General features: G+C 46.8%; 1 protein-coding gene across 1 annotated transcript in view; it reads left to right on the top strand.

The window, feature by feature from the left end:
* Positions 1 to 345: 345 nt before the first annotated feature.
* PRKAR2A (protein kinase cAMP-dependent type II regulatory subunit alpha) overlaps positions 346 to 18,706 on the top strand; it is a 40,687-nt gene continuing 22,326 nt past the window's right edge. Inside the window, exon 1 of the mRNA XM_077276507.1 lies at positions 346 to 837. Coding sequence (XP_077132622.1) covers positions 582 to 837 — 256 coding nt within the window. The 5' untranslated portion in view covers positions 346 to 581. The remainder of the gene's footprint in view (positions 838 to 18,706) is intronic.

Here is an 18,706-nt window from a genome sequence, read left to right as displayed (position 1 = left end):
GTGTGACAGTAACTACACCGCCATATAACACTGCTGCTCGCTCCCCTCACGCCCCGCCACTACCTAGAACCTCCTCTGCCCACATCACAGCCCGCACTGACAATGACAACACAACATCCCTCAAGGCTAAACGCTAGTAATGATGACGTCAAAAAGGCGTGGTTATTCGCCAGTGGCCCATTATGATTGGGTCAAGTGGAGAAGGCGGTATCTTTTCATGCAAATCCACCCAGACGTGCCATGCCCAAGAAAAAAAATGAGTCCCTGCGGAAGAAATGCTCATGACGTCAGTGCTACGTCCCTCCCTCTCCTCCAATAGGTCAGCCCTCTTTTTCCCGCCCTCTTGCTGCGCGCACACCCGGAGCCGCTCCACCTCCTGGGTTTAGCAGGATTAGTGCGCCGGTGCGTCTCGGCTGTGTGTGTGAGGTGAATACCGGAGCCGCTGCCGTCAGCCCCCACAGCGGCCGCTGTGTGTGCGTGTGTGACGGGGGCAGGGAGGGAGGGGGGTTCTCCGCTGGAAGAAGGGAGGGTGCGGTGCGCGTCTGTACGGAGCCGGTGACGGAGCAGCCCCCCGGGGGACGATGAGCATCGAGATCCCGCCCGGCCTGACGGAGTTGCTGCAGGGTTACACGGTGGAGGTTCTGCGACAACGGCCTCACGATCTGGTCGATTTCGCCGTGTGCTACTTCACGCGGCTCCAGGAGAAGCGGCTGCAGGATGGCGCCGGGGCCGCCGAGCAACGGCCTCACGGCCGCGGGGTCAACTTTGACGGAGAGCCGATGCAGACCGAGTCCAACGGGGACGACGACGAGGAAGACGACGACTCCGACTTCGAACGTAAGAGCCCGAGCACCTATGCCCGACCGCGGCTGCTGCGGCACCTCACCGCTGTCACTCATCCTCACTGCTCTCTTAAAGGGGACGTGCAGCCCTAATTTATAGGCGTTTGCGTCTATTTCTCCTTTAAAGCTGTCCCCTCACCTCCCAATCTTATGTCCTTGGGCCCCATGCACCCCAAGCAATCAGATGTCACTCTTAAAGGGGATGTCTTTCTGCAGTTACAAGCATTTATAATGGTATTTTTCACTGTTCACAGGATCCCTTTAAACCTGACAGGAGCCATCCTTGTTTGGTGCAGTGAGCGCTGTCTCCTGTGGAGGGCGCTGCAGGGGGACTGAACACTAGGGGTCACAAGAAAGGACCTAGAACCATTACCGATGATAAATGTCCTGTCTTGCCCGTGTCTGCTGGATCTCCAGCATGTATGGGGGTCCCAGACTGATGGTGTCCGTGTCTGCTGGCTCTCCAGCATGTATGGGGGTCCCAGACTGATGGTGTCCGTGTCTGCTGGCTCTCCAGCATGTATGGGGGTCCCAGACTGATGGTGTCCGTGTCTGCTGGCTCTCTAGCATGTATGGGGGTCCCAGACTGATGGCGCCCGTGTCTGCTGGCTCTCTAGCATGTATGGGGTTCCCAAACTTCCCAGACTGATGGTGTCCGTGTCTGCTGGCTCTCCAGCATGTATGGGTGTCCCAGACTGATGGTGTCCGTGTCTGCTGGCTCTCTAGCATGTGTGGGGGTCCCAGACTGATGGTGTCCATGTCTGCTGGCTCTAGCATGTATGGGGGTCCCAGACTGATGGTGTCCATGTCTGCTGGCTCTCCAGCGTGTATGGGGGTCCCAGACCGATGGTGTCCGTGTCTGCTGGCTCTCTAGCATGTATGGGGGTCCCAGACTGATGGTGTCCATGTCTGCTGGCTCTCCAGCGTGTATGGGGGTGCCAGACCGATGGTGTCCGTGTCTGCTGGCTCTCTAGCATGTATGGGGGTCCCAGACTGATGGTGTCTGTCTGCTGGCTCTCCAGCGTGTATGGGGGTCCCAGACTGATGGTGGTCGTGTCTGCTGGCTCTCTAGCATGTATGGGGGTCCCAGACTGATGGCGGTCGTGTCTGCTGGCTCTCTAGCATGTATGGGGGTCCCAGACTGATGGCGGTCGTGTCTGCTGGCTCTCTAGCATGTATGGGGGTCCCAGACTGATGGCGCCCGTGTCTGCTGGCTCTCTAGCATGTATGGGGTTCCCAAACTTCCCAGACTGATGGTGTCCGTGTCTGCTGGCTCTCCAGCATGTATGGGGGTCCCAGACTGATGGTGTCTGCTGGCTCTCCAGCATGTATGGGGGTCCCAGACTGATGGTGTCTGCTGGCTCTCCAGCATGTATGGGGGTCCCAGACTGATGGTGTCTGCTGGCTCTCCAGCATGTATGGGGGTCCCAGACTGATGGTGTCTGTCTGCTGGCTCTCCAGCATGTATGGGGGTCCCAGACTGATGGTGTCCGTGTCTGCTTGCTCTCTAGCATGTATGGGGGTCCCAGACTGATGGTGTCCGTTTCTGCTGGCTCTCTAGCATGTATGGGTGTCCCAGACTGATGGTGGTCGTGTCTGCTCGCTCTCTAGCATGTATGGGGGTCCCAGACTGATGGCGTTTGTGTCTGCTGGCTCTCTAGCATGTATGGGGGTCCCAGACTGATGGCGCCCGTGTCTGTTGGCTCTCTAGCATGTATGGGGGTCCCAGACTGATGGCGCCCATGTCTGCTGGCTCTCTAGCATGTATGGGGTTCCCAAACTTCCCAGACTGATGGTGTCCGTGTCTGCTGGCTCTCCAGCATGTATGGGGGTCCCAGACTGATGGTGCCTGTGTCTGCTGGCTCTCTAGCATGTATGGGGGTCCCAGACTGATGGTGCCCGTGTCTGCTCGCTCTCCAGCATGTATGGGGGTCCCAGACTGATGGTGCCTGTGTCTGCTGGCTCTCTAGCATGTATGGGGGTCCCACACTGATGGTGTCCGTGTCTGCTCGCTCTCCAGCATGTAGGGGGTCCCAGACTGATGGCGCCAGAGGATGTAAGGATCGGACAGATGGTTCTTTAATGTGGCTGGAGATCGGCCACTGCCGTATGATTTTTGGGGTTGTATAGTATCTGGGAACTTTGTAACAAAATGAAATCGTCCATTGTTTATCGTACAGGAGGGGGGAGAGTTTATATATTTGTAAGTTGAGTCTCCCTTTAAAATTACATATGTATATGTTGAACTGTCACAATGATTCCTAGAGGGATCTCTTCCTAGTAATGGGAACAACCCTCCTGTACGGTGAGAGACTGTCATTGTCTTGGCGCATAGGCACACGGCCATAGATGGCATTGTGAGGATGCTACAGGTGGTAGCTTTGACGACTGATGCCAGGCTACATGAATGGAGGTCTTACTGCAATTAAATGGCCGCTGCGGCCTTATGGTTTATATAATGTGACAGGACTGATCTGTATGACACCAGTCACTACTCTGCCTGTGATTGTTAGTTTAGAAGGGAGGATTGGTATACCCCTCCTCACATGTAAAGCGCCATGGAATAAATGGCGCTATAATAATAATACATAAAATCACCCCCCACCTGTAATGTGACGTCTCTACAGTGAGGCTGATACAGGATGTGAAACCTGTGGATGCCCATATCATGTGTTGTACAGATCGTGGATCCGCTACTATTGCCTGGGAACTGGCGATCCTGTGCTGTTGCATGCCACAGCATGACAATGTTCTGCATTGTCCTAGCACTGGATGTCCTGGGATTTGCAGGGGCTCCTATCGTAACATGTCGATCTCCGGTAATTGAAGTGCTGGTACATAAAAATGTGTGGATGTATTCCTGTTTCACTGTCCTAAAAAAAAAACAACTTGGATAGGTAACCACTATTTGACTTAAATACAAATCTCCTAATTGCTCTATCCACCTAGCGTCTGTAGGTGTGGAGTAAAGCTTTATTCTTCCCTGAGATGTTTGGTGGCCATAGTCTTTTCATCTGTGGAGTGGCCGGTGTGCAGTTTAGCCGGAGGGACTTTGATATAGTGTCCGTTCTCTCGTTAGGGTCTTGTATTGTGACCATATAGTAGCTCTTTGGGTACTGATGGATGCTGGGTTAGGTATCGGTTGGGGTGAGATTGCAACTGAACATCTCCACACGGGATTAGACAGATTATATTGCTAATCTTATTAGTGAGGTGAAGGAAGCCCGCTACCAGCCCCAATGTAATGCTGCTTGGCATGGTCGTGGATGCAGTGTGATGCTACATTACCCATACAGGAAATACACGGCCGGCAATGGCTTCCCTCAGCATTATCCGTTAATTTTCCAGGGCTTCAGGATTTGGACACATCGGCTGTGCTCATACACATTACATAGGACAGGGTGTTATCTGCATATGTGTAGCTCTCTCTGACAAAATAAGTTTCCTGCTGTTTATCTCTTATAAGTTAGAATACTAATTGGGCGCCCTTCATCTCTGGATTAGCCAAGCCCTGACTTGTCAAACTTTTTTTTTTTTTTTGCGCTTGTCAGTGGCATCATATTTCCTGGTCAGCGCTGTGTACCATTACCAGATCGGATAATAGGTGGTCAGTAATATATTGTTATCCAGGAGGGTGACACTGAGGGTGACACTGTAATTTGTTGTGGGCCTCATGTCCTCTGCTCATCACCTCTTTGTGATATGTAACCGCAGTCTCCCAGCCTGTTGGCATGTTAATAATTAAAGGGCTTGGCAGCATAGTGGCATATGGTAATCGGTAATTATATGATTTGCTTGTGTCCATGCTCATAATTCCCGCAGATGGAGTGGAATGTGCGTCTGCAGCCTTAACCATTTATGCATTATCCCGTTCACCACATGTCCATCCTTAGTCAGTGAGGCTGGGTGCACATTACCCTTGTGGTTATTGTCGGGTGCATACTCTGGTTTGGGCCCAGCAGTTGCCGCTGTCAGGATGTATGGCGAGGAATACCCACTGTAAAGAAACATGCCACGCGTATATGCTCCTTTGCTCTAACCCAGTCTGCTCCACTTTCCTATACAGTTAAACAGGCTTTATACAGAGTCCACAAAACCGTTTTGACCTCCATCTGGAGATTTGGGCCTATGCAACATAACAGTATACATTGGGAAAATCTCCTGACGTATACTGTAGGCCAAGTGCAAAGACTTATTATAATACTAACCAGGGTGTTTACCCGCTGTTGGGCATGGCTTCTCTCCGTGCCTGACATATGGCTCTAATTCCAGGAATGTAGCTGGCATGATACCCCAGCGTGCCCTGCTCACCATCGTGAGCGAGGCCGTCTTAATTGGATATGTGACATTTTCTAGATAAAGGCTGGCATACGGCGTGCACATTGACTGACCATACAAAGAGCGCTGGCGTTCTGTTAGCACAAGCTCTTGCAGGTCAGGAGGGAGCTGCCATGTGCTAGGACCTCTGCTGTCTTATTCCATGTGGGGCCTATAGAAGAAGGACAGGATGTTCTTATAAATATTTAGGTCTGTTCTGTACATTGTGTAAACACTGGAGATGCAGAATCAGCCAGGATCAAGTTTACAAAGCTGTAAAGGAGGGGACGGGCTGTGACTGTGGCTAAATATCTCGTCCTTTTCACATTAACCCCTTGTACAAAGCAAAAAAATGTTAGTGTTTTCCCTGCAGATGGAAATGCCATTTCTCAGGTGGCGAGGGCTAGCCTGATATAAGCAAATTCAAGTGGATGAATTATACCCACAGATTGTTTTATCTGTCTCTGAACTGCGATATAAAGCATATGATCGATCCAGGTTAGTCCAAATTTACCCCCTGATGGAAATCCGAAAGTGAACATAAGACCAGTTTCACACATTTTACTTACTTTTGCACAGAAATCATTGACTGTGCTGCAAGTTCTCACCTTCCAGTACAGTATATGGTTTTAATTCACAAGTCTGCAGCAAATCCTCTGCCTATAACACAATCTGCAGGATTTTTTTTCCATTTTCTTTGTGCACCCCTAGACAAACAGCTCTCCTTGAAGTAATGGGGCCCCCTGTATTTTGCATTACATACAGGGCATGACAAGTAGAGCTGCAGAGGAGTGGAGTAGATCTGTATCCTGGGCATTACGTACTTGTTCACACAATGGAACTTCTTCAAAGCAATGTTTTTTTTCTTTCTTGTTTAGCTGCCCTGTAAAGGCCCCGTCTCACATAGCGAGATCGCTGCTGAGTCACAAGTTTTGTGACGCAACAGCGACCTCAGTAGCGATCTCGCTATGTGTGACACGTACCAGCGATCAGGCCCCTGCTGTGAGATCGCTGGTCGTGTCGGAATGGCCTGGACCTTTTTTTGGTCGTTGAGGCCCCGCTGACATCGCTGAATCGGTGTGTGTGACACCGATCCAGCGATGTCTTCACTGGTAACCAGGGTAAACATCGGGTTACTAAGCGCAGGGCCGCGCTTAGTAACCCGATGTTTACCCTGGTTACCAGCGTAAATGTAAAAAAAAACAAACAATACATACTCGCCTTTCGGTGTCCAGGTCCCTTGCCGTCTGCTTCCTGCTCTCACTGACTGCCGGCCGTACAGTGAGAAGTGAGAGCACAGCGGTGACGTCACCGCTGCGCTCTGCTCTCACTGTACGGCCGGATCTCAGTCAGAGCAGGAAGCAGACGGCAAGGGACCTGGACACCGAAAGGCGAGTATGTACTGTTTGTTTTTTTTGGTAACCAGGGTAAACATCGGGTTACTAAGCGCGGCCCTGCGCTTAGTAACCCGATGTTTACCCTGGTTACCCGGGTGCTGCAGGGGGACTTCGGCATCGTTGAAGACAGTTTCAACGATGCCGAAGTCGTTCCCCTGATCGTTGGTCGCTGGAGAGAGCGGTCTGTGTGACAGCTCCCCAGCGACCACACAGCGACTTACCAACGATCACGGCCAGGTCGTATCGCTGGTTGTGATCGTTGGTAAATCGCTTAGTGAGACGGGGCCTTAAGTGACCAGTGAAATAATGCATCTCCTATTGCATTCCTACGGTGTGATGATGTCAGGAGCTCAGGTCTAGCGGTATGTATCTGAGCTTGTGCAGGAAAGGAGCATCGAGCATTCATATATCTGAGAAACCAGAGCTAGCGCCGTAACTTGAGACCTAGTGTTCATTTCCTTGTATAATAAGCAGCGTCATTGTTTATGGTACTGGCTATGATACTGTTATTGCTCTGTTTCTAAAGGCTCCAAATTGGAGTCTGTTCTTTTTTAGCTGTAAAGGGGTGTCCCATGCCTCGTCTCTATTGGAAGGTGCTGATGTACTTGCGTTAGCATGTGCCTTTCACCATGCGTGGAGCTACAGTGCCTACCATTATAGAAGTGAGAGGTGTCTGAGAACCGATTTATATGAATGGTAGGAGATGGTTTGACTAGTGGCCAGGCATAAAGTTTATTGGTTTCAATAGTAAATAGACTTAAAGATGGTCACGTCACACACTAAGGATTTTAGACTGGTGTTTTGTGCATGGGATCCTTCTGAAGGTCATCGTCTTGGGTGATAATGCTGTGAGTTATAGCTTCGGATCGCTCCCTGCCGTGGCCTGTTCCAGGCTTCCTTTCATGAGATGCAAACCTCTTATGTGGCATGAATGACTTTTTAACTACAAAAAATAATCATTAGCGTCAGATAAACTTTCTGGTAGATATCCATTGGGTCGTGTCATGCTCATTTGTGGATAACAGGGAATACATGGAGCATTGGTTGCCTGCTTGCTGGCTGGATGTAGTGCAGCAAAAGCTCAGAAGTAAGAAACAAGATTTGGGATTATAGCAGCTTCGCCAGATGTAAAATCCTTCTCAGCCATAGGGGGAATGTGTAAGGGTGCTTCCACATTGTGCTTACCTCCCACATTTGTGGGTCCTGTCAGGGCGTGCGTCTGATCCTGGGATTCGGATGCTTATTCAGAAGTAGCCATAGACTGTAATGCTGCAGAGCCAACGTGCCCTCTGGCGTGCATCATTTTTGGGTGTATACTCCTCTTGGAGGCCGACACTCAGAAGTAGTAGACGGTAAGGGTATGTGTCCACGTTCAGGATTGCATCAGGATTTGGTCAGGATTTTTCATCAGTATTTGTAAGCCAAAACCAGGAGTGGGTGATAAATGCAGAAGTGGTCAGGGCCGGCGTCAGCACCCGGCGTAACCGGGCAAGCGCCGGGGCCCTGGCGAGACAGGGGGGCCCATTCAGGGCCGGCATTAGGGGCAGGCAGCTGCCAGTGCCTAGGGCCCCCGCTCCCCCAGGGGCCCTCAGCTAGCGGCACATCACGCAGCCACTATGGGGCCCCTGTGCTATATACTATGTGGGCCATGTTATATACTACGTGGGCTGTTATGCTACGTGGGCTGTGCTATATACTACATGGATGTGCTATATACTACGTGGGCTGTTATATGCTACATGGCTGTGCTATATACTACATGGCTGTGCTATATACTACATGGCTGTGTTATATACAACATGGCTGTGTTATATACTACGTGGGCCGTGTTATATACTACGTGGGCCGTGTTATATACTACGTGGGCCGTGTTATATACTACGTGGGCCGTGTTATATACTACGTGGGCCGTGTTATATACTACGTGGGCCGTGTTATATGCTACGTGGGCCGTGTTATATGCTACGTGGGCCGTGTTATATGCTACGTGGGCCGTGTTATATGCTACGTGGGCCGTGTTATATGCTACGTGGGCCGTGTTATATGCTACGTGGGCCGTGTTATATGCTACGTGGGCCGTGTTATATGCTACGTGGGCCGTGTTATATGCTACGTGGGCCGTGTTATATGCTACGTGGGCCGTGTTATATGCTACGTGGGCCGTGTTATATGCTACGTGGGCCGTGTTATATGCTACGTGGGCCGTGTTATATGCTACGTGGGCCGTGTTATATGCTACGTGGGCCGTGTTATATGCTACGTGGGCCGTGTTATATGCTACGTGGGCCGTGTTATATGCTACGTGGGCCGTGTTATATGCTACGTGGGCCGTGTTATATGCTACGTGGGCCGTGTTATATGCTACGTGGGCCGTGTTATATGCTACGTGGGCCGTGTTATATGCTACGTGGGCCGTGTTATATGCTACGTGGGCCGTGTTATATGCTACGTGGGCCGTGTTATATGCTACGTGGGCCGTGTTATATGCTACGTGGGCCGTGTTATATGCTACGTGGGCCGTGTTATATGCTACGTGGGCCGTGTTATATGCTACGTGGGCCGTGTTATATGCTACGTGGGCCGTGTTATATGCTACGTGGGCCGTGTTATATGCTACGTGGGCCGTGTTATATGCTACGTGGGCCGTGTTATATGCTACGTGGGCCGTGTTATATGCTACGTGGGCCGTGTTATATGCTACGTGGGCCGTGTTATATGCTACGTGGGCCGTGTTATATGCGATCATGAATCGTGGTATGTGTTAAAGGGGGGGCCCACTGAGACTCTTTTGCCCGGGGGTCATTCCATGTCAAGTGATCCAAATATTAATTTTTTTTTTACCTGACGTCTTTAGATTTTTTTTATTTTTTGGTTTTATGAAGTACAACTTTAGTTAATTACAAATTAAAAGTTTAGAATTTTTTTCTTCATCAGTTAATTTTTTACAGATTTTTAAAGTGTTAAAAAAGGGCAGATTTTGGCCTGGTATGGCTTTACATTTTTTATCATATCTCGGGCTAGGATTAAGATATAGAGGTGGGAGAGGCATCATTTTTCTCAGAACGGTGCCAGCTTTCATTTGATATGTCACAAGACTATGTTTCTTTATATTTTGTTTTGGTGAAATCACATTAAACATTTTGATGCGCAATTCTGAAAAAAACGTATATTTTAAAATTGTGAAAACATGCATGTGTGTTACTTGTGTCCTTGTTTATATTTGTACAGGGACTCAACTTGGGATCTATCACATTTGTATTTTTTTTTAAGCCTTGAATCATCTGATTTTATGTTTGTGTGAGTTTCTTCCCTTTTTCTTTTCAAATTACAACTTATTGCATTCAACATTTATATGTAACAATAAAGAAACGCAAAAAACAAATACCAAAGTGCCAGAATAAATACATCTTAATCATCATAACACAACTTGCTCAGCATTTTCAACCTGAATTCATTGAACAAGCCAAAAGAAAAATCACATCCTCAAGTCTGATTTTCTAAATACAGTCTGATCCTAATTATATGTTAAAAACAAGATTAAAAGAGCCAATATTTTTACCACCTATTTATACATGGAACAATTTTTTTTCTACTATATCACTAAACATTTCATTTATGAAGTGTTTAAGAAGAATAGTTCAGTAGTTAAATCCTCGTACTATAAAATATGAACTAATCAAACAATTAATAGTAGGTTTTTACACTGGCCTTCTATCATCAATGTGTCCCTTCTGGAGGATGAAATGTCATCTTGCCCATAAGCGCTAACTAGCAATGGCCGTTTCCTTCTGTCAGAGTATGTGCGGCTGTCATGGTGTTCGGCTCCACCTGAGTTATATCTGTTTTTTGTTCACTTTTACAATGTCTGATTTTCTTGGATACACAAAGGACGGCGCTGGACCAGAAGGTGCAGAAAAGTCACTTCTACGTCTTCATTTTCACAATCTTTGGAGAGTCCAGTAGCCATCAGCGCCAATCATATTCACAGGTCACATAGCCAGTTGTGTCATCCATTGCCGATCTTGTGCCGCCTTCTACCACCTCATGGACGTCACTGTCTTTATTTCCACTACATGGGATGACAGTCCGGTATTGCTGAGTCCCTGTGATGGGTTCTGCTTCCTGTAACCGAGGTTTTCACAATCTTTCCTCTTCGTAGTCCTGGTTTGTACAATACATGAACTGGATGTTAAGAATATTTTTCTCCCTCCATTTGAGGCGTTGCCTGGGTGGTAAGATTTGGTGTGAATACGGTCTGTGGAGGCCCGAGCTGCCGGCCTGTCATCTGCTCTGCAGTCACTGTCTACCCCTGTTCAATCTCAGGTTGGGCCCTAACAAAGCTTCCTCCTCTGTCCTCTCCTGCTTCTAAGCTCTAACATAATAAAATAATACAGGAATATCTAACAATCATGGATTATTTGGTAAATCTAGACCCCACACTTCTACACCACAGGCTGAACAGACCTGAAATCAAGATTTTTGCACTGACACTGTAATAGTTTTATTTTTTAAAATAAGATCCCATCATGATCCCAGCTTGTGTTTTGGTACAGAAGTGGCTAGGAGCATAACAGGTACATGTGCAGTTTTTGAAATTTTTAAATTAAACGTTTTTTTCGGAAATGTGTTTTAAAGTTTTGCGCTTGCGTTCACATAGGTAAAATATTATTAAAGATACTCTTGTGACATATCTGGTGAAAGCCTGTACAGTTCTGAGTAGAATGGTGTTTATTTTGTTTCTCTATCTCTTTTCTAGCCTGAGTTATGGGGAGAAATGTAAAGGCAGGCAACACCGAAATTCGCACTTTTTCCGAACTTTGAAAATCAATAAAAAAAAAAATATCTAGAATTTTTTTTTCTTCACATTTTGCATTCTCTGACACACTATTACCAAATAACAAAATCTCAAAAGAATTAAAAATACAGTGGTAAAAATCATTGGTTCACTTGACATGGAATGAACCCCGGGGCTCTCAAAAACCTGGAGCCAGCCCTGGAAGTGGTGCATATGTTTCTGTTATACTTTTCCTCTAATTGTTCCACTCCTGGTTTTGGCTTACAAAAACTGATGAAAAATCCTGACCAAATCCTGATGCAATCCTGAACGTGGACACATACCCTAAGAGTGACGGCAGGAAATCCTGTGTTGTGTGCACCAGAGGATCTGGGCTCAAGTCTTTGTGGGACACAAATATGACTTGTCGTTAGCATGTTACATATTTGTAGAGTGGTAGGGACGTGTTTTCACCCAGCGTCTTCTCGCTGTTACACTGAAGCCTTGTATTTGCTGGGGCTTAGTGCAGACTTGCATTAGTAAGGATTGTCAGCTGTGGACGGTTCGGACAGGGTTGGATACAAAATATTATTGTTTAGCCATCCAAGGCCATATTCGCCTAGTTTGTATCAGGTCTGTGGAGTCAGTAAGCCAAGCCACCGACTGACAACTCAATTTCACTGACTACTTACTACAACTCCACAGCACTGGTCACCCTGAGCATGTACATAAAGTGCAGCACAGATTCATCTCCACTAAAAGTCGAGAACCTTAGATCAGGAAAAGGACATTTTATAACTTTCCCAAATTATGAAAACATTTACAGCACATCCTGCACTGAACCCAATTTATTTATTTTTGGAGTCGGTTCATTCTATACTGACTTCAACTCCACAGTCCTGGATTTTATGGGCAGTGTCACAGCGCTGGAACCTGAGCATTTTGTGTAATTCCACATTAAATCCAAAGTAAGAATGAATGCAACTTTGCAAATGGTCTTATAATAAAGGGGTTTTCCAATCTAAGAAAAGTGGACTCAAACGCTCTTATACACCTATAATAATAAGAGCATGTATTAGCCCTCCCTGGGGCCAATGCTGCCTCCCTGCCGCTGTTCGGGTCTGTGTTCTGTCTGCGGTGGTGATATCACGTTGACAGGACGCATCACTGCTGCAGCCGAGACGCGGGAAGCCGATGCTGCCCCAGGGAGGGTTAGTACATGCTTAATTTGTTATTTTAGGTGTATATCGCTTTGGCTTCTCTTTCCTGAAAGTGGTATAACGCCTTTTTAAAACTTAAACCAAAAGAAAATAGTGGGCCTTAGAGCAATTCTTGAAAACATATATAGAAATTTTATTGAAAAAATTCTGACAAGACAATAATGTTATCATAAAAGCAATTAAATACAGAGAAAATCGGTGTAGTGACATCAAGGTGCCACGTCCGCAAAACAATTGGTAAGGTTGTAGTCAAAAAGAAATAATACACATATGCATGTATAATCCCAATGCAGATAGCCGAGTATATTACAAAATCATCTAGTGGTGACCGTTGGAAGTTTCTTTTCAGAAATTCATACAGAAACCCAGAGTATAAAATAACTGTGTAATACAGGTGAACATCCGGGTCAGAGTAATGATGCAGAGAAAATAACGAAGTCCAACGAACACGTATTGTAGAATAAGGCCGATACTAATAAGGTTATACTGGAACACAAATCCATAAATGACATGCAGTGAGTTATGTCAAACATAATAAAGGGGAAGAGATGCCCATAATGAACCAACCTGGATGCAGGACGTGGAAAAGCAGACCCCAACACGCGTTTCGCAATGTTGCTTCCTCGGCGGGGGGCATGCCTTTTTAAAAATGTCCAACACTTTTCTGTGTACAGCTTTCAGATCTACACACTGGGCCATTGCAGATTTATTTATGTGGCTTGTATAGCGCCATTGTATTCTGCAGCTCTGTAGTGTACAGACATAATCACTGTCCCTATTGGCGATCAAAATCTAGATTCCCTATCAGTAAAGGTACCTTCACACTAAGCGACGCTGCAGCGATATCGACAACGATGCCGATCGCTGCAGCGTCGCTGTTTCGTCGCTGGAGAGCTGTGACACAGACAGCTCTCCAGCGACCAACGATGCCGAAGTCCCCGGGTAAACATCGGGTTACTAAGCACAGGGCCGCGCTTAGTAACCCGATGTTTACCCTGGTTACCAGTGTTAAATGTAAAAAAACAAACACTACATACTTACATTCGCGTCCCCCGGCGTCCGCTTCCCTGCACTGTGTGAGCGCCGGCCCTAACAGCAGAGCGGTGACGTCACCGCTGTGCTTTGCTTTCCGGCCGGCACTGACAGTCAGTGCAGGAAGCTCTGAGCAGCAGCGCGGACGCCGGGGGACGTGACCGACATCAGAGGGTGAGTATGTACTGTTTTGTTTTTTTTTTTTACTTTTACAATGGTAACCAGGGTAAATATCGGGTTACTAAGCGCACCCGATATTTACCCTGGTTACCTTTGTAAAACGTTGCTGGCATCGTTGCTTTTGGTGTCAAACACGACGATACACGCCGACCTGACGACCAAATAGTTCTGGACTTTCAGCAATGACCAGCGATATCACAGCAGGATCCAGATCGCTGCTGCGTGTCAAACACAACGATATCGCTATCCAGGACGCTGCAACGTCACGGATCGTTGTCGTTCTCGCTGCAAAGTCCTTTAGTGTGAAGGTACCTTAAGTCTTTGGAGTGTGGGAGGAAACCAGAGAACATTAAGGAAACACTGTGCAAACATGGGAAGAACATACAAACTCCTTGCAGATGTTGTCCTTATTGGCACCTGAACCCAGGACCACAACGCTGCACAGCAACAGTCACGGTGCGGCGCCATCCTGCTTTTCATTGGCAAATGTCCGTTTTGCATTTTTGCCACAATTGATCAGGTAGCGTTGTCAGGTGTGTGGGTGTATCAGCTAGGGAGAACAATGGCTGATCTGCAAGCGTTCCCATATATTTATTAGATATCTTAGTGGTTGAGCAGCGCGATGTGTGGGTGGCTGCAGGTCAGTCTGTGGATTGCTTTCACGTTGTGACATCCACCTGGAGCCGTCTGATGTACCGTATTTTACATGAGCAGATGATGAGGGTTGCTGGCATGTCTCCTCAGGGTATTATCTACACACAGCCGCCATAATGATGTAGCAGTGATTTACATACACTTCCGTAGATAATCTGCGTAAAGACATGGGCAATAAATCTGAACTGCTGTTTTCCTCTACCCAGGGATTGGCCTTGTTGAGCAAGCACAGAGATAAGCAGCTGCCATGAAGCCTCTTCTCAGGGAACTACAGGAAAGGCCCAGGAGCTGATATGCCATCTATTTGTAAGAAAATTCAAGTAAAGCAGCTACAGGCCACCTGTGCATGCTAGGAGTTGTAGTTTAGAAAACAGTAGGACGTTGCAGGTAGATCAATGTTCTATAGACTTCTGCAATATAATCCCCTTTAGACTAACATCATCGAAAAGCAAAAAAAAAAAAACAAGAAAACATAAGTCCTGGCTTTTTGGCTGTTGTATTATACATTTTATCACTGGACAAGGAGCTGTTGGCATATGTCTCTTCCGGATGGGAGTTCCTGGCTGTAAGGCCTTAGTTACAAGAGCCACAGTGCGCAAATGAGGATGTGCTATCCCAGCTGCATTTTTGCCTCTCCATGACAACCAGGTATTTGTTCGGCCCAAGACGGAAGTGGGAATCTATAAAGGCAAATATTGACCTTTAAAATGGAAAGGACGGGTGCTGTGTATGGGCGAACTGTGCCTATCTGCATAGGCTCTGCACATAAGTCACATAGGAATAAAGTAAGACGAGCAGCATTAAAGGGGATTGTAAGACTCTGCCATCACACGCGTTCCTTCCTATAGACATCTACAAAACTGAGACTTTCTGGGGCTCTGTTCACATTGTGCCTCTGAGGCACGAGGTGATGTCATATTTCAAGGGGTCGCTCACTACTTACATATTGATGGCTTTCCTTAGGTCAGGCTGTTAATAAGATCTGAGCTGATGTACCTTAAAACGGCCACTATACGGTGTAGGGAGCTTTGGTGTTACGCCCATCCTCAGCGGGAGTACGCCCATCCTCCGCGGGAGCTGCAAACAGGAGATTGGTGGGCTGCCAGATGTTGCATCTCCTCTGATTCAATAATGATGATGAATCCTAAGGATCACTTCATAGCTAAACCTTGGATACTACCTTTACAGTGCTTCTTCTTGACCCCCTGATGTAAGATCAGCACTTAAGGTATATATAACACCTGTATATAGATTTTGTCGTAAAATTTGTGTATTCACTCTGGAAATGTCTACAGTGTGTAAATTAGATTTTTAAAGAGGAAGTTTAATCCCCTCCCCTCCTCCAACCAGGGCTGTGTAGTTGGTGTCCATTTTGGTGAAGTCGTTATAAAATGGACAGACTTCTAAAATATATAATGAATTGGGTACAGTAATTCAGTTCAGGATGTGCTGTGCTGTTTTGTTTTTTATACAAAATTTGGAAAATTAGGAAATGTCCTATAAATGTCTGTTCTGTTCCTGACCTAAGAATCTAGGGTTTTAGTGGAGATGAATCTGTGCTGCACTTTATGCACATGTTTAGTAGTGACCAGTGCTGTGGAGTCGGAAGTCAGGGAAATTGAGGAGTCTGAGGTTTGGCTTACTGGCTCCACAGCCCTCCCTCCAGCTGCATGCTTGTCTTTGAAATGTGCAGCAATTGACAACTTTTATATCTTCCATCTGTTGCTGCATCCTCAAGAAATTAGTGTTTTAATCCGCAGCCTTTGCCTCCTGAACTTGTCTGTGCTCAGCACCAGCTTCTTTAGCATGATTGATGGTCTCCTAGCCTGGTACCTGACTTGTCGCTTACCTTGAGCGATCAATCAAGCTACATGGCTACTAATTTAATGTGCTGCTGATTTTTCCCAATGCAAATATGCACCGTATGCATTTATTTTAATGCTATGACCACATGGGACTGACGGACCACAGATTTTCCATAGTTGTACAAACCACACCAATATGTGCTTTATTTTTGCAAATCTGCAGCATTTTGGCATGCCACAAGGTCTGTTTCCTACATCTCAATGGGCTTTGTTGTGCTTAGTGCAGTTATTCTCAGTAGTCACTCTGAGGGTGAAGATTCTCTTGTATAGGTGATGGTAATATGATCTATAGCTGCTCAGTGTCCGAAATACAACAAATCTGCCTTGTTTGCGACTGCTCATTCTGTTCTGAGGATTCTGCTTTGCGCAAGTACATATTTCCTAGGTGGAAAAAATTCTGAAAACTTCACTCATCTCCTCGCTTCCCATCATGTGAATGACTCATTAGCTGTAAATGGTGCAATTATATCTTCACTTTCTTCCTTCTTGCGGCTGTGTCAAACATGTTATTCTCTGGGGAACAAAAAACACAGAGCATTAATTCTGACCTGTAAAACATTGATCGCTCCAGCGAAGCTGCAGTGTGGCGGATCCATCCGGGATCGCTGATGTCATCGGCTTTCAAGTGTCTTCCCCTTGTGTGTCTGACATTCCTCATTCTTTTCCCCGGCGCTATCCCTCATCAGTTTTGTTCTCGTGTTTCCCAGGTAACTCATCAGCTATGGATCAGTATTATGGATGTGGTTAGATTTTATTTTCTCCTCCAGTATTCCTCATATGTCTATTTAGATGGTATCTATTATATGCCGAAATACAGCTCAACCAGATCAGCGCCAGGTCATGTATGCTGCACTGTATATGTGCAGCGCCTTTCGTTTTTCCATACAAGAAATGATCGGTATCTTGCAGCACTGACATCACAGTAATGGTTCAGGAGGTGCGCTGCTATGTGTGTCCGCAGGCTGCAGTGAAATTGGTGCTTAGTATTAGTGTGGAGCCCAAAAGACACACGAGCTCCCCCTAAAAAATGACTCTGTTAATGCTGCAAGTCTGCATCACTGTCCTGTTGCCGCTCTCGGCTTTGTGTGATGTTCAGTCGTGCAGGGATCTGCGATGCAAACATGAGCACCCGGCCCCCTGTTCGGTATTTAAGGGAAGGTTCATTGCTGCAGTGTTACTGGCCTTAGATGGTGTGTTCCCCTTCACTTGGAGGGCTGAGATCCGTCCATCCCTCCTAGCTGTGTGCTTATTCTGTACAAGGGGAAGCCCCTCATACTTGTCAGGGATCTCCGGAGAACGAGTCAGACGTCTGAAACTGAACCATCGGCTGCAATAAAACAAGGTGCAAAAATATTTAAAGAGGACCCGTCACAAGGCAAAAGTGACCAGTTCTTGGTCATGTTTTAGTCCAGCTGCTTTCCTGAGTATTCTTTTTTTTTTTTTTTTTTTTTTTCATACAGTTCTGGAGATTTTGCCTTTTTATTTAACCCCTTAAGCCCGTATGACGTACTATCCCGTCGAGGTGGGGTGGGCCTTAATTCCCGGTGACGGGATAGTACGTCATACGCGATCGGCCGCGCTCACGGGGGGAGCGCGGCCGATCGCGGCCGGGTGTCGGCTGCATATCGCAGCTGACATCCAGCACTATGTGCCAGGAGCGGTCACGGACCGCCCCCGGCACATTAACCCCCGGCACACCGCGATCAAACATGATCGCGGTGTACCGGCGGTACAGGGAAGCATCGCGCAGGGAGGGGGCTCCCTGCGGGCTTCCCTGAGACGATCGGTACAAGGTGATGTACTCACCTCGTACCGAACGTCTTCTCCCTGCAGGCCCCGGATCCAAAATGGCCGAGGGGCTGTATCCGGCAGGGAGCACTTCCGGGTCGGAGCAGGCTGCAGATGAAAGCTGCAGCCTGCTCCAATGAAAGTATGATCGCGGATCTGATAGAGTGCTGTGCACACTATCAGATCTGCGATCTGTGATGTCCCCCCCTGGGACAAAGTAAAAAAGTAAAAAAAAAAATTTCCACATGTGTAAAAAAAAAAAAAAAAAAAATTCCTAAATAATAATAAAAAAAAAAATATTATTCCCATAAATACATTTCTTTATCTAAAAAAAACAAACAAAAACAATAAAAGTACACATATTTAGTATCGCCGCGTCCGTAACGACCCAACCTATAAAACTGGCCCACTAGTTAACCCCTTCAGTAAACACCGTAAGAAAAAAAAAAAAAAAACGAGGCAAAAAACAACGCTTTATTACCATACCGCCGAACAAAAAGTGGAATAACACGCGATCAAAAAGACGGATATAAATAACCATGGTACCACTGAAAACGTCATCTTGTCCCGCAAAAAACGAGCCGCCATACAGCATCATCAGCAAAAAAATTAAAAAGTTATAGTCCTCAGAATAAAG

This window comes from Ranitomeya variabilis, chromosome 8 (assembly GCF_051348905.1).
Source record: "Ranitomeya variabilis isolate aRanVar5 chromosome 8, aRanVar5.hap1, whole genome shotgun sequence".
NCBI lineage: Eukaryota > Metazoa > Chordata > Amphibia > Anura > Dendrobatidae > Ranitomeya > Ranitomeya variabilis.
Note: the sequence above shows the minus strand (reverse complement) of the source record. Positions and strands in the feature narration are given on the sequence as shown.